Source organism: Ranitomeya variabilis, chromosome 3 (assembly GCF_051348905.1).
Source record: "Ranitomeya variabilis isolate aRanVar5 chromosome 3, aRanVar5.hap1, whole genome shotgun sequence".
Classification (NCBI taxonomy): Eukaryota; Metazoa; Chordata; class Amphibia; order Anura; family Dendrobatidae; genus Ranitomeya; species Ranitomeya variabilis.
In genome coordinates this window covers 103,733,585-103,748,251 of record NC_135234.1, presented here as the reverse complement: position 1 = coordinate 103,748,251, position 14,667 = coordinate 103,733,585, and the positions used below count along the sequence as shown (strand labels likewise).

The following is a 14,667-nucleotide window of genomic DNA, read 5'->3' as shown; positions in this document are numbered from 1 at the left end:
ACACCGATCCAGCGATGTCTTCACTGGTAACCAGGGTAAACATCGGGTTACTAAGCGCAGGGCCGCGCTTAGTAACCCGATGTTTACCCTGGTTACCAGCGTAAATGTAAAAAAAAAAAAACAGTACATACTTACCATCTGATGTCCGTCAGGTCCCTTGCCGTCTACTTCCTGCTCTGACTGCTGCCGTAAAGTGAGAGCACAGCAGTGACGTCACCGCTGCGCTCTGCTCTCACTGTACGGCGGCTCAGTCAGAGCGGGAAGCAGACGCCAAGGGACCTGACGGGCAACAGATGGTGAGTATGTAGTGTTTGTTTTTTTTACATTTACGCTGGTAACCACGGTAAACATCGGGTTACTAAGCGCGGCCCTGCGCTTAGTAACCCGATGTTTACCCTGGTTACCCGGGTGCTGCAGGGGGACTTCGGCATCGTTGAAGACAGTATCAACGATGCCGAAGTCGTTCCCCTGATCGTTGGTCGCTGGAGAGAGCTGTCTGTGTGACAGCTCCCCAGCGACCACACAGCGACGCTGCAGCGATCAGCATCGTTGTCTGTATCGCTGCAGCGTCGCTGTGTGAGACGGGGCCTTTACTGCACGGCAAGCTGTAGATTTTACTGGTACCATTATGGGGTAACATCCAAGATCTTACCTTAAACTTGGTGTTATAATATCATGTATTTGTGAGAATAAATCTAATTATTCTTTGTAATGGCTCATGAGTTATAGCGCTTGTACTATATACCGCTCTTTGTACATTTATAAGCCTTATGTGTGATGTGCATTACTTCTTGTAGAAGACACTGGCACAACGGAATGACGTGCCCCATATGTGTGCATACAAGCTAGTGACTGTCAAGTTCAAGTGGTGGGGCTTACAAAACAAAGTAGAAGGCTTCATCCAAAAGGTGAGTAAAAGCCGTGGAGTCACGCATAGTCTAAAGCTGCCGTTTTGTGGCTTTCTGCCATCTTATTACTGGTCCTCCCTTATCACTACTCGTAGCGCTAGAATTAATGTGGAGCAGTTACCTGACAGATTATAATTATTCTATCCTTTCTGTATCTAAAAATTAGCATTCCATCCGCGGACTTGCTGGTGAGCTTCTTATGTGTTTATGTAGCACTGCGTCTCCCTCGTAGATTATTTCCCTGAGCGGTGGGGATCCTGCTTGTACAGGGGGCCACAGCCTGACCACTCTGAAAGGGATCTGTACCGCAGCTCCCTGCACGGACTGTGACTTGGAGCGCCGCTGCACACGGAACCCAGCGTTGCAGCAGTTTTGTGGTCCCTTTAATTTCAGGTGCATTGTAGGCGGCGGCAGTCGGACCCCCACCATTCTAAAAGGGATGTTCTGACACACTTCTGCATCAACCACAAGTAGTTTTGGCACCAACCATGGCCGGTTGACCCCGTAGATGCTGCTGTCAATAGTGATAACAGCATCCCGACGGGCTCCCTCTTTTACCCCATGAGCACCCTTAGAGCATGATTGTGTGATCCTGAACATTGCCACGGCAATCCCCAGCCAAGTAATGGCCTTAGTGTGTCTGCTATAGCAGCCTGTTCAGAAGTTTACTGGTAAAAAGAAAAATGTCATCCCGGGCATGCCACTTTGCATTCTTTACTGAAAAGCATCTAAAGGGTTAACAAACTACCTGTCAACAGTTTTGAAGACATTGAGAGCAGCTGTTTGAAAATGGTGTCACTTTTGGGGAGTTTTTAGGTTCCCCAAAGTCACGTCAAAACAATAAATTCCTAAATAGGTTTTTTAAATTTCCTTGGGGGGGGGAATACTCAATTTTTCATAGTTTGCTGATGTAAGGTAGAGATAAGTAACATTTACTTTAAGAACTTTTTATGTGGTATGACTACCTGCGTTAAACGTAGAAACATTCAGTTAGAAAATGGCTGATATTTTGTCAAAAGTCTGATATTTTTATAAATAAATGGAAAACACATCCACCTGAATTTACCACTAACATAAAGTACAACATGTCATGAAAAAAAACAGTCTCAAAATCACTGGGCTGTGTTGAAATCTTCCAGAGTTATTTCCTCATAAAGTGACACATGGCAGCTTTGAATATTTTGCCCGCTCACTAAGGCTTCTTTCACACTTCCGTCGGTACGGGGCCATCATGAAGCGTCGGCGCGACGTACCGACGGAAGTGTTTGCTTTCACACTTCCATCTGCGTTGCCGAGCAGGAAAGATCGTGAGAGCGATATTTCCTGCTGGGCATGCGCAGTGTGAAACACTGGCTGCGATGTACAGAAAAACGTTCCCTTGAACGTTTTTCTGTGATGACGGGCCGCCAAAACCCGACGCATCCAGTGCACAACGGACGCAACGTGTGGCCATACGTCGCGATCCTTTGGCAATACAAGTCTATGGGAAAATGCAGGATCCTGCAATTTTTTTTGCAGGATCCTGCATTTTCAAAAAACGATGGATTGCTACGTAAGCAGAAAGACGGAAGTGTGAAAGAGGCCTAAGGCTACTTTCACACTAGTCCGTCGGTACGGGCCGTCGCAAACAGTCGGCCCGACGGACAGTGTGTTAATTTAGCACAACAGGGGCAGCGGATGCAGTTTTACAACGCATCCGCTGCCCCATTGTGAGATCCGGGGAGGAGGGGGCGGAGTTTCGGCCGCGCATGCGCTGTCGAAAATGGCGGACACGACGCACAAAGTGTTACATGGAACTTTTTTGGTGCCGACGGTCCGCCAAAACACGACGCATCCGTCGCACGACGGATGCGACGTGTGGCAATGCGTCGCTAATGCAAGTGTATGGAGAAAAAAATGCATCCTGCGGGCAACTTTGCAGGATGCGGTTTTTTCTCCAAAACGACGCATTGCAACGTGCGTCACACGACGCTAATGTGAAAGTAGCCTAAGGCTTCTTTCACACTAGCGTCGTGCACTGCACGTCGCAATGCGTCGTTGTGGAGAAAAAACACATCCTGCAAAGTTGCTCGCAGAATGCGTTTTTTCTCCATAGACTTTTATTAGCGACGCATTGCGAGGCAGTGCCACACGTCCCGTCCGTCGTGCGACGGTTGCGTCGTGTTTTGGCGGACCGCCGGCACAAAAAAAGTTACATGTAACGTTTTTTTGTGCGTCTAGTCCGCCATTTTCGACTGCGCATGCGTGGACGAAACTCCGCCCTCTCCTCCCCGGACCTTGCAATGGGGCAGCGGAAGCGTCTTAAGACTGCTTCCGCTGCCCACGTCGGGCATTTTTTGCACAGTATGCGTCGGTACGTCGGGCCGATGCAGCGCGACGGCCCCTTACCGACGCTAGTGTGAAAGCAGCCTAAGTTGTCAAACCTAACGCAGAAGAATTTAAAAGCAGAATCTGGCCAACCAACTGGCGAAGATGCAGACGTTTAGGGTCTACATATATGTTCACGTGATCACTCATCATATAGGTCATATATAACAATGTTTAGCCCCGTGGTTGAGGCATTTATGGCAAGGTTTTGGTGCACTCAGTATAATAAAGTCTGAATTTAGCAGGTGTATTATATTTCTGGCATGCATTAAAGCGTAATAGTGACTATATGTGACTGCAGACTTGTAGTTTTAGACTGGACAACCCCTCTAAACATGTAAATCAAATTTCTAATCTTCATTAACTTGGAGATAAGGAAATCTAATCCATGTTTTGTTTTTCATACTGCAGCATTAGGGTTCTCATTTGTTACATAATACTGACTCCTTTACCACCTCCTACTAACCGTGTGCTCACTACATGGATTATCTTCATGGTGGCGATGTACAATCACTAAGGCTCGTTTTTCACATTTTTGAGTTTCATTTCTCTGTTCCATTCTAGGGAGAGAAACTGATTTCATGTTTAAAGAATATCCAGCACAAAGGATCAGAGTGACCTGTTCCAGAATTGTCTGGCCAATCCAATTTGAACTATAACTTACAGCATAGCCAGCCGAAAATTAGCACTAAAACTTAGTGTTTATTAAGATGTTAAAATCAAAAGGTTAAGACAAACATGCAATCAACATTCCATAATGTGAGTGCTCGTGATTACCAGTGCTCAAATAAAAAATTTGGTTCAATCTCACCAATATAGGTTCTTCTCGTTCTCCAATACCTATTTATTGGAATTAAATAACTAGAGCGGGAGAGAAATTTTGGGGTAAAGACAATACCGTCTTACTATCTCTCCTTGTCGTGCCCCTGTGTTACTCCCGCCCTAACAAGGGCAGTACCCAAGTATGAACCTGCATATAAGGTACCCATATACAGTATAGCCTCCCTGAAAAATGTGTCCTCCCAACGCGTTTCCTCCCCTGTTAAGGGGATTCATCAGGGGAAATTTAGATAAGCTCAATAGGGTACTTGCAGTGGCAAGTTCAACCTGGCTAAACCAACTGGTGTTATCAGTGCCTCTATACAGGGATAAATGGTCTCATGTTTAAAGAATCACTCCGAGGAAGATTTTTTATAATTATACAATCTGTGTGCAGTGTGAGTGTATTTAACATACTCCCCTACCGCTGCTTTCTCTGCGTTTCTGCACCATCCCACTCCTCTTCTCAGTGACACCACAGTAATTCAGATTATTGGCCTCACTCCTTTTGTGAGCCAGAAGTCTCTTCTATAGTGTAGACCTATGAAGCCACCCTCTGATGCTTACATTGTAAACTCCACTTCTGAGTCGTGCAGAGCGGTGACGACACTGAGAAGAGGAGCAGAACGGCGCTGGATCCCAGAGAGCGGCTGTAGGGGAGTATATCTAACACACCCGCACTACACACCATACACATATATTTTTATTAAATGAGAATAATACTCATGGGAATGTTTCGTTAGTGTGGATCTGTTACCTAACTAATGCAAACTAAAGCATGAGGGCCACTTTGACTATATGATCGGTTCAGTCTGGTTTCTGTTATATATCTGTTTCTAAACCAGCGTTAAAAAAAAGAAAAAAAAAAAGCAGCTGAATGGTCCAAGGAGCACGCCCAGATCATAATTGGCACCTGCTGTCAGCCTCAAAATTTGTCCACTTTCTTGATGTGGACATGCTGGGCTTTCAGCTCAAACAACAATATCACCAGACCTGGTGGAGGCCATCCACATAAAATTGTGGCAGAGAGGCCGGATTTTAAGGCCGACAGCAGCTACTGAGATGTTGGGCCACTCTTTGCTGATTTGGATGGCCAGATTTCGTACTGACAGCTGATTGGCAAAGTCCTATTAAACTTGGATTACTGTGGAGCAACTATGAATGTGATATCGGTACAAGCTTCACCCTATAGAGCGACTCCTTAATCCGTAAATCCCTTATGGTGGTCACACTTTCCTCTACCGAACAGTTCTTCTTTCTACCCACCTATACACGTGGACACTGCACCTGGCTAAGCATCCGTGTATGCTCAATAGGGAGAGGAGGATAAGCCGCTGCCAGACACCTTTTGGCATCTGTTTATCTGCCCTGATAACACAGGTTTATGCATGGTGAAATCCTATGTTAGGATGTTCCTTTTTCTTTTTGGACCTCTTGACGTTCTTTACACCGTAGTTTTTTTACAAAATGTTTCCGTTGCGTGACCTAGTAAGCACCAGAGGCAGTGATGATGCCGGGTGCAGAAGTGAAGACTGACTCCCACTGCGGACCATACTGGACGTCTGACCAGGGCAGCCCAAATCACATTGCTCATTGTTAATAATGGATTTCATTCCAATTGAGTGCACTATTTTTTATCTCTGCTTTGTTTTTTCTTTTTTTTTCTTTTCTTTTTTTCAGCAAGAGAGGCGATTGTTTACGAATTTTCATCGGCAGCTTTTCTGCTGGCTGGACAGGTGGGTGGAGTTAACAATGGAGGACATTCGCAGGATGGAGGATGAAACCAAGAAAGAGCTGGATGAGGTTGGTGCTTCTACTTTTCTAGAGAATGACCCTTGGATTTCTTCTGCCTGATGCTACCCTTTTCATCTTATCCAGAATCCTATTTCCGTATTCCCATCTCTAGTAACCCCTTCTGCCCCAGGACATTTTATTGTAGGTGTACCTCCTGTGTTATACAGTCGGCACCTGCCTCTAACAGAAATTGAAGTTAACTCCCAATTGCTGAAGTTTAATCACTTAAATTCCGGTGCCAATCTCTGACAACAGTGGCCATGAAGGGGTTAAATCAATTTTTTTTTATTATTAAAATAATTTTTCTGGCACAACCATAAAACGGACACAGTCCGTCTTCTATCCCCCCACAATATGTCACCCTTTTAAACATAACATCTAAAGATAAATATTTCACAGTTCTGTCCACAGTAGATTAGAAGTCTTGCAATATGAATAACCACTATCATAACAATATTAATGGGGAATCCAGATCTTGGTTTGGTACAGTTATATACATGAGTAAAGCTGCCCATTGTGAGATATATTGTATTTACCGTAAATAAAATTAAATCTATACATAAATCAAAACAGACCTAGTCCAAATCTTTGCAGTTCTCTAGATGCTAGGCCAGAGCCGTTAATCCATGGAGACCATATTTTTTCGGATTTGGAGATGGCCTTCCTTTTCAAATATATACTTTGTTCCAGATTTAATAGCCAATTTAATTTTATTTATAAATTCTGTTACTGTGGGCGCCTGCTCTGATAACCAATGTTGGGCTATCAATTTCCTGGCCATGTGTAACATGCGTTCTACCGCTATTTTGCCATGTTCATCAATGCTCAGATCTTCTATATATCCCAGTATACATACTAATGGTGAGGGATCTGTATCGACTGAGTGTCCTATTAATGATTGCTATTACAAGCCTGGGTAAATTTAATTTCTTGACAGTTAGTTCCAAGTGCGCCTAATGATGAGTTCCTTTTAATACATTTTCCATGAATCACTACAACATAGACCAGCATTTGATATGCCAGGCGTAGAAATTTGGATCAGTGTGTTGAAATGGTCCCTAAGAGTAGAAACGCCAGAACCCTGACTGATGACTAAAAAGGTGATCAGAATTTCATTTCATTTTTTTGTGTGGTGGTTATTGAAGAATACTATAAAGCAAGATCAATGCAATAGTACAACTTACTGTTAAATGTGAGAAATGATAATAATTATCTTTGCTTCCGAATGTATTCACTGACTAGATTAAACACAATGTTTTTAGATTATGGATTTAGTTAATACAAAAATAAACAATTATTCTGATGTTTCAATTTTAGATGCGGGAGAAAGATCCAGTGAAAGGCATGGTGGCAGCAGATGACTAGCATTAAAGTACTGGGTTCAGTAAGTATATTAGGTGTATCGCTTCCATCCTGGTTTTGGTTTGAGTACAGCTACCAGGTGTGAAAAGATCAAATGTAAGGGTATGTGCACACGTTGCGGATTTGCCTGTGGAATTTTCTGTGCGGATTCTTCATCACTTGGCAGAAAACGCAGGTCAAAATCTGCGCGTTTTTGTTGCGGATTCTGTGCGGATTTCATGCGCTTTTACCCCTGCGGATTTCTATTATGGAATGGGTGCAAAAATGCTGCAGATCCGCACAAAGAATTGACATGCTTCTTCTTTTAATCCGCTGCTTTTTCCATGCGGAATTTTCCACACCATTAGCACAGCATTTTTTTTTCCATTGATTTACATTGTACTGTAAATCACTTGCATTTCTGCGCTGAAAAAACTCTGCGGATCCGCTGGAAATCTGCAACGTATGCACATAGCCTAAAAAACCTTTCCTGTTCAACATCACCTGAAATAAAGTGTCTACTTACCTCCTATGCTCTAATTTAGTTGTCGGCTAGGAAAAGGGGAAAAAAAACAAAACTTGGTAAATCCTTGAACTGTACATTTGCCAAAGTTTTGATAAATCAATAGTACAGGCTAATATATGAAACTTTGTAAAATAGCTTATCAGAGAAATCTGCTTCCTCCTTCACTTATAAGACACTTCTTGTCATCCTCACCAAGCCGCGTTCTGAACTTGTCATCCAACAAGAAAAAAAAACAGCTCAACTCACTCTTACTCAGACAAGACAGAAGGTCTGCTCACAGCAGTGTCATTTACACAGACTATTATACTCTATGGATAGGGGGCTGAGGAGCGTAGAAAGATAACGGACACAGAACGCAAAGATCTTACTGAGCTTCCCAACAAGTCTTTTAACTCACATGAGCATCTAGACTGGACTGCTGTATGTCCTTTATGCTGGCTGTGTTTTTTGTGTGCTAAACAAGAAATGTAGAGCAGGAATCCATCTCTCTGTGCTGAGCAGTGTAAGGTAGAAATCGTCATTCAGTTCATCTCCTCCCACCAGCTCAGAGTCTCTTGCAAATTTGAGAGTCAACAGCTGGAAAAACTGGTGTAAATTAGTCATATAATAACCAGAAATAATGTTGTACACCTGAAAAAAAAAGTCATCTTAGACTGAAAAGTTATTTAAATTACAACTACCTCTTTACAACGTGGCCATTTTTTTTTTTTTTTTTTTTTTCGCTTTTCTCCCCCCCTTCTTTTGAGAGCCATAAGGTTTCTCCCCCCCCCCCCCCCCGTCAGTATAGCCGTTTAATGGCTTGATTTTTTTTTTTTTTTGTAGGACGAGTGTTGTACTTTTGAATGACACTATTCATTCTACCACATAGTGTACTAGAAAACAGGGAAAAAAAATTCCTACTGCGTGGAAATTACAAAAAAGTGCAATTTCGCAATTGTGTTTTTTTTTTTTTTTTTTTTTTTTAATGTTCACTGTATGGTAAAACTGACCTGCCAATATGATTCTCCAGGTCAGTATGGGTAATACCATACTTGCATGGTTTTTTTTTTCGTTATTTTTTTCTTCGCATAAAAAAAAAAAATCTAAGAATGATTGCACATGAACTTCAAGGAACTGGCATATGATGTCCTATGTTGATAAGGGGGTTAAGGGACCCTGTCAGGGTATGTTTCCATGTGGCGTATTTGCTGCGGATTGGACGCTGTGTACAGCCGCAGCGTCCAATCCGCAGCGTCCAGATGTTACAGCATAGTGGAGTCGATTTTATGAAATCCCATATCCACTATGCGTACAAAAACGCAGGTGGCAGACCTGCGTATACGCACATGCGGCTCGTCTTTATAGACCGCAGCACGTCTATTTACCTTGCGGAGACGCTTAGGCTGGGTTCACATTACGTTTACAGCAGCCCGTTCAACACATACGGTAACGGGCTGCTGTAAACGCAAGTGCCGGTATGGCAGCACGCTAGTGCAGATAGAGCATCTGCTAGCTCTATCTGCGCTAGCAGTGACGGACCCGGAAACGCTGCAGCCCGCGTCCCAGGGTCCGTCACTCAATGACGGCACATCCCTAGCGCACACCCATTGTGGGCAGGCGCTAGTGATGCGTCCAACATTGGAGTCAATGGCGGCTTTAAACAGACTACGTTACACCGCGTTATGCCGCTGTGTAACGTAGTCCGTCTAACGGACGCCAGCAACGCAGTGTGATCCCAGCCTTAGTCTCTGCAAGATGCATAGCACCGTTCTATGTACAGTATAGGATGCGGTGATTCCGCATGTGTCCAATGAACACATCCGGAATCACCGCGCATACAAAGGCCGGCAGCGCTTTGGATGGAGCGGGGATCCGCTGCGTTCAAAGCGCTGCCGATACGCCACGTGGAAATATAGCCTTACCAGGTTTTTTGCTATGCCATCTGAGAGCAGTATGATATATGGTCAGAGACCCTGATTCCGGTGATGTCACTTACGGGGTTGCATGCTCTTGTTTTGATTTAAAAAAAAAAAAAAATCACTATCTGCTGTAGAGCTACAAGGTCTCGGAGTACTGATACTGGAAAATTCTGCTCACTCCACGGATTTACAGCTTTCTGCCTATACAATCAGTGGTGGGGTGGGATTATACTGCTTGTGGAAGTTTATATAAAATCGCTGTCTTATGAACAAGAAATTATTAATAGAGGACTAGTAAACCTGCTGCCAGGTAGTCCTCCATATTCATAAGCTCTCTATTACTCTGCCCCCAGTACTGATTGGCAGCCTTCTGCCTCTGCACAATATGCACAGGGAAAAAGCTGCAATTTTATCAAAACTGTTGCAAACTGCCCAGCAAGTAACACATCGCTGGAATCAGGGTGTCTGCCCCTACATCATGCTGCTCAGAGATGGGGTAGCAAAAACCTGTTGACAGATTGTCTTTAAAATCCACTCTTCTTCACTTTAAAATATTTGTTTTTTCTTTGTGTCATGAAGTGTGTTGAGAACATGATTTTTTGGCCGGCCTTACAAACTTCACCGCACTCCTGCCTAAAATTGTTCTCTGATGCCGGAGCACGTTACCAGACCTGTCCATAAACCTCCAGTTAAAAACGACTCTCCCATGTGCAGTGTTTTTCATTTGGAGAAGACTGATCGACATGTCTGGGCACATTCACCTACATCAGTGAGGAAGGCTGTACTGACGTGTAAAGGAGGAGAACTTGTAATACTTAAAATGCTGTGAGAAAGTATTCATACCCCATGGCTGTTTCCACATTTTTTTTATGTTACACCCACAAGCCTAAATGTAGTTTATTGGGATCTTATATGATCTAACAAAACAAAGTAGCAAGTATTTGTGAAATGTAAAGAAAATGACACATGATTTTCAAAATATTTAAAAATAATCTATGTCTATACATTGTGACGTGCATTTGTATTCAGCCCTTGTTGAATCAATACTTTGCAAGACCATATTTTGCTGCAATTACTGCTTCAAGTCTAGAGTGGTTTGTCTCTACCAGCTTTGTAATCTAGAGGCTGACATTGTTGCCCATTCTGCAAATTAGCTCAGTGAGATTGGGTTGAGAGAATCTGTAAGCGGCAATTTTCAAGTCTTGTCACAGGTTCCTAATGGGATTTAAGTCTAGACTTTGACTGGGCCCTTCACACACATGAATATCCTTTGATCTAAACCATTCGATTGTAGCTCTGGCAGTATATTAAGGGTCGTTGTCCTTTTGTGACCTCTAATAGGTTTTACTCCAGGATTGCAGTGTATTTAGCTCCATCCATCTTCCCATCAATTCTGACCTTGTTTGACGGTGGGGATGGCATTCAGTGCAGAATTAGTTTTCTGCTACACTAAGGGTACCGTCACACTAAGCGACGCTGCAGCGATAGCGACAGCGATGCCGATCGCTGCAGCGTCGCTGTGTGGTCGCTGGAGAGCTGTCACACAGACCGCTCTCCAGCGACCAACGATGCCGAGGTCCCCGGGTAACCAGGGTAAACATCGGGTTACTAAGCGCAGGGCCGCGCTTAGTAACCCGATGTTTACCCTGGTTACCAGCGTAAAATGTAAGTACATACTTACATGCGTCCCCCGGCGTCCGCTTCCTGTAATGACTGAGCGCCGGCAGTAGCAGGGCACAGCGGTGACGTCACCGCTGTGCTGTGCTTTCACTTTCAATTTGCGGCGCTCAGTCAGTGTGGGAAGCGGACGCCGGGGGAAGCATGTGAGTATGTAGTGTTTTTTTTTTTTTACATTTTACGCTGGTAACCAGGGTAAACATCGGGTTACTAAGCGCGGCCCTGCGCTTAGTAACCCGATGTTTACCCTGGTTACCAGCGTAAAATGTCGCTGGTATGGTTGCTTTTGCTGTCAAACACGGCGATACACGGCGACCTAGCGACCAAATAATGTGCAGACCTTCTAGCAGCGACCAGCAATTTCACAGCGGGATCTAGATCGCTGCTGCGTGTCAAATACAGCGATATCGCTACCTAGGACGCTGCAACGTCACAGATCGCTGGCGACGTTGCTTAGTGTGACGGTACCTTAAGGGTATGTTTCCACGGTACGTAAACGCTGCTTGTTTGACGCTGCAGCGTCAAACAAGCAGCGTCCAGATGTTCCAGCATAGTGGAGGGGATTTTATGAAATCCCGTCTCCACTATGCGTGGAAACCCGCACGCGGCGGCCCTGCAACTCCGGACATGCTGCGCGTCTTTTCAGAACGCAGCATGTCCGTACACCTTGCGGGGACGCAGCGTCCCCACAAGGCATATCACAGGGCCCTATGGCGAGGGGTGCGATGATCCCGGATGTGTACTGTACACATCCGGCACCATCGCGTCCCATTAAGGGGGCGGGGCTTAGCGCCGAGCGGCTTCGCCGCTGCGGCGATCCCGCCGGCGAAACGGACCGTGGAGACGTACCCTAAGGGTACCGTCTCACAGTGGCACTTTTGTCGCTACGACGGTACGATCTGTGACGTTCCAGCGATATCCATACGATATCGCTGTGTCTGACACGCAGCAGCGATCAGGTACCCTGCTGAGAATCGTACGTCGTAGCAGATCGTTTGGAACTTTCTTTCGTCGCTGGATCTCCCGCTGTCATCGCTGGATCGTTGTGTGTGACAGCGATCCAGCGATGCGTTCGCTTGTAACCAGGGTAAACATCGGATTACTAAGCGCAGGGCCGCGCTTAGTAACCCGATGTTTACCGTGGTTACCAGCGTAAAAGTAAAAAAACCCAAACCTTACATACTCACATTTCGGTGTCCTTCAGGTCCCTTGCTGTCTGCTTCCCGCTCTGACTGACTGCCGGCCGGAGCAGAGCACAGCGGTGACGTCACCGCTGCACCGCTGTGATCTGCTTTCACTTTACGGCGGCACTCAGTCAGTGCGGGAAGCAGATGGCAAGGGACATGAAGGACACCGAAATGTGAGTATGTACGTTTTTTTTTTTTTTTACTTTTACGCTGGTAACCACGGTAAACATCGGGTTACTAAGCGCGGCCCTGCGCTTAGTAACCCGATGTTTACCCTGGTTACCCGGGGCCTTCGGCATCGTTGGTCGCTGGAGAGCGGTCTGTGTGACAGCTCCCCAGCGACCACAAAACGACTTTCCAACGATCACGGCCAGGTCGTATCACTGGTCGTGATCGTTGGAAAGTTGCAGAGTGTAGACGGTACCCTTAGTGTTTTGCATTTAGCCCAAAAAGTTCTACTTTGATCTCATCTGACCAGAGCACATTTCTTCCACGTGCTAGCTATGCCCCCTACATGGGTTTTTTCAAACTGTACTTCTCATGGCTTGCTTTCAAAAATGTCAGTCGTATACTCCACAAATCTGGCCTTTATGGCAGAGTGGAAAGAAGACAAAGGGACAGATTCTCCCGCCTGAGCTCTGGATCTCTGCAGTTCCTCCAGAGTAACCATGGGCCTCATTTCTGCTTGTCTAATTAGTGCTCTCCTTGCTTGGGATGTCCATTTAGATGGTCAACCATGTCCTGGTAGGTTTGCAGTCGTGCCATACTCCTTTCATTTTTGGATGATGGATTAAACAGTGCTCCATGACATGTTCAGAGCTTGGGCTATTTTTTTTAGAACCTAACGCTGCTTTACTCTTCACAACTTTATCCCTGTCCTGTCTGTTGTGTTCCTTGGCTTTCATGATGCTGTTTGAGCCCTAATTTTCTCTAACAAACCTCAAGGCCTTCACAGAGCAGCTTTAGTTATACTGAGAGTAAATTACACACAGGTGGACTCGGTTTACTAATTACGTGACTTCTGGAGGCAATTGGTCACTCAAGATTTTATATATGCGTATAGGACTACAGGGGGCTGAATACAAATGCACGGTAAATTTTCAGATTTATATTTTTAAAATAATTAAAAAACCATGCATAATTTCCTTTACACTTCACTTTCTAGTTTGTGTTGGTATATCTCATAAAATCCCAATAAAATGCAATTACCGTAAGTTTCTGGATGTGAAAAAGTTCATGGAGTATGAATAATTTTTCAGGGCACTGTATATTTTATTAAGTGCAACAAAATCATGTCCCCAACACATCTTTTTAAATAAAGGTAAAGTGCAACTGATGCAGAAAAAGCGTTTGACGGAATAAACTGGTGCTTCATGGCATATACTTTAGAAAGCTTTGCATTCCCTTCTAAACTTATAGACGCCATCATCTCACTTTTACTTGTTCCCCTGAGCAAAGATAAGAGTAAATGGCATCCTATCGCAAAGCTTTACCAATCAAAATGGAACATGTCAGGGGTGCCCTCTCCCTCCCTCTTTACCCTGGTCATAGAAGCCTTAATACAACAAATCAGACAAGACACCGACATTCAAGGTAGTACAATTATAAAATTAACAAATACCTGCAGCCTTCACTGATGAATTACTCCTGATGCTGTCGAATCCCAAAGTAGTCTTTCCCAACAATACTTTTTCTGGTATTGTGTTAATTATTTATGACAATATATTAACATTTATTGTATTCCACTTATTAATCACCCTGTTTTTGTATTCACTAATGTTTATAAAGTAAAAATAATTCTAAAAAAAATATCTGTGGACATCCCTTAAAGAGCGAAAAAAGTGGAGCAGTAAATAAATTACGTGACTTTTTAAATCTAAGAGATGCCAATACTGTCGCATGAATTCAACGTGAATGGACATTTATTTATTTTTCCTTGACTGCATATTGTTGACCAGTCATAAGCGGGCGGCATCATGCATGGGTTAAAAAAAAAAACCCATGCATGATGTCTGAGATAGTCAAACTCCTCACTGATCTCTCCTCTGGAACCTACTGTGATTACAGTGGGGCAGGGGAATAGAGTAGATCTATGTGTTGTTACAAGTATTTCAGTATCTGCAGCTCTCATATCACAGCACTGCACTGCC

The 14,667-nt window shown here is 44.3% G+C and overlaps 1 protein-coding gene across 1 annotated transcript in view; it reads left to right on the top strand.

The window, feature by feature from the left end:
- Window positions 1-14,667, top strand: part of PITPNA (phosphatidylinositol transfer protein alpha) — a 71,904-nt gene that overhangs the window by 49,841 nt on the left and 7,396 nt on the right. Inside the window, exons 9-11 of the mRNA XM_077294458.1 lie at window positions 798-908; window positions 5,775-5,897; window positions 7,206-7,272. Coding sequence (XP_077150573.1) covers window positions 798-908; window positions 5,775-5,897; window positions 7,206-7,253 — 282 coding nt within the window. The 3' untranslated portion in view covers window positions 7,254-7,272. The remainder of the gene's footprint in view (window positions 1-797; window positions 909-5,774; window positions 5,898-7,205; window positions 7,273-14,667) is intronic.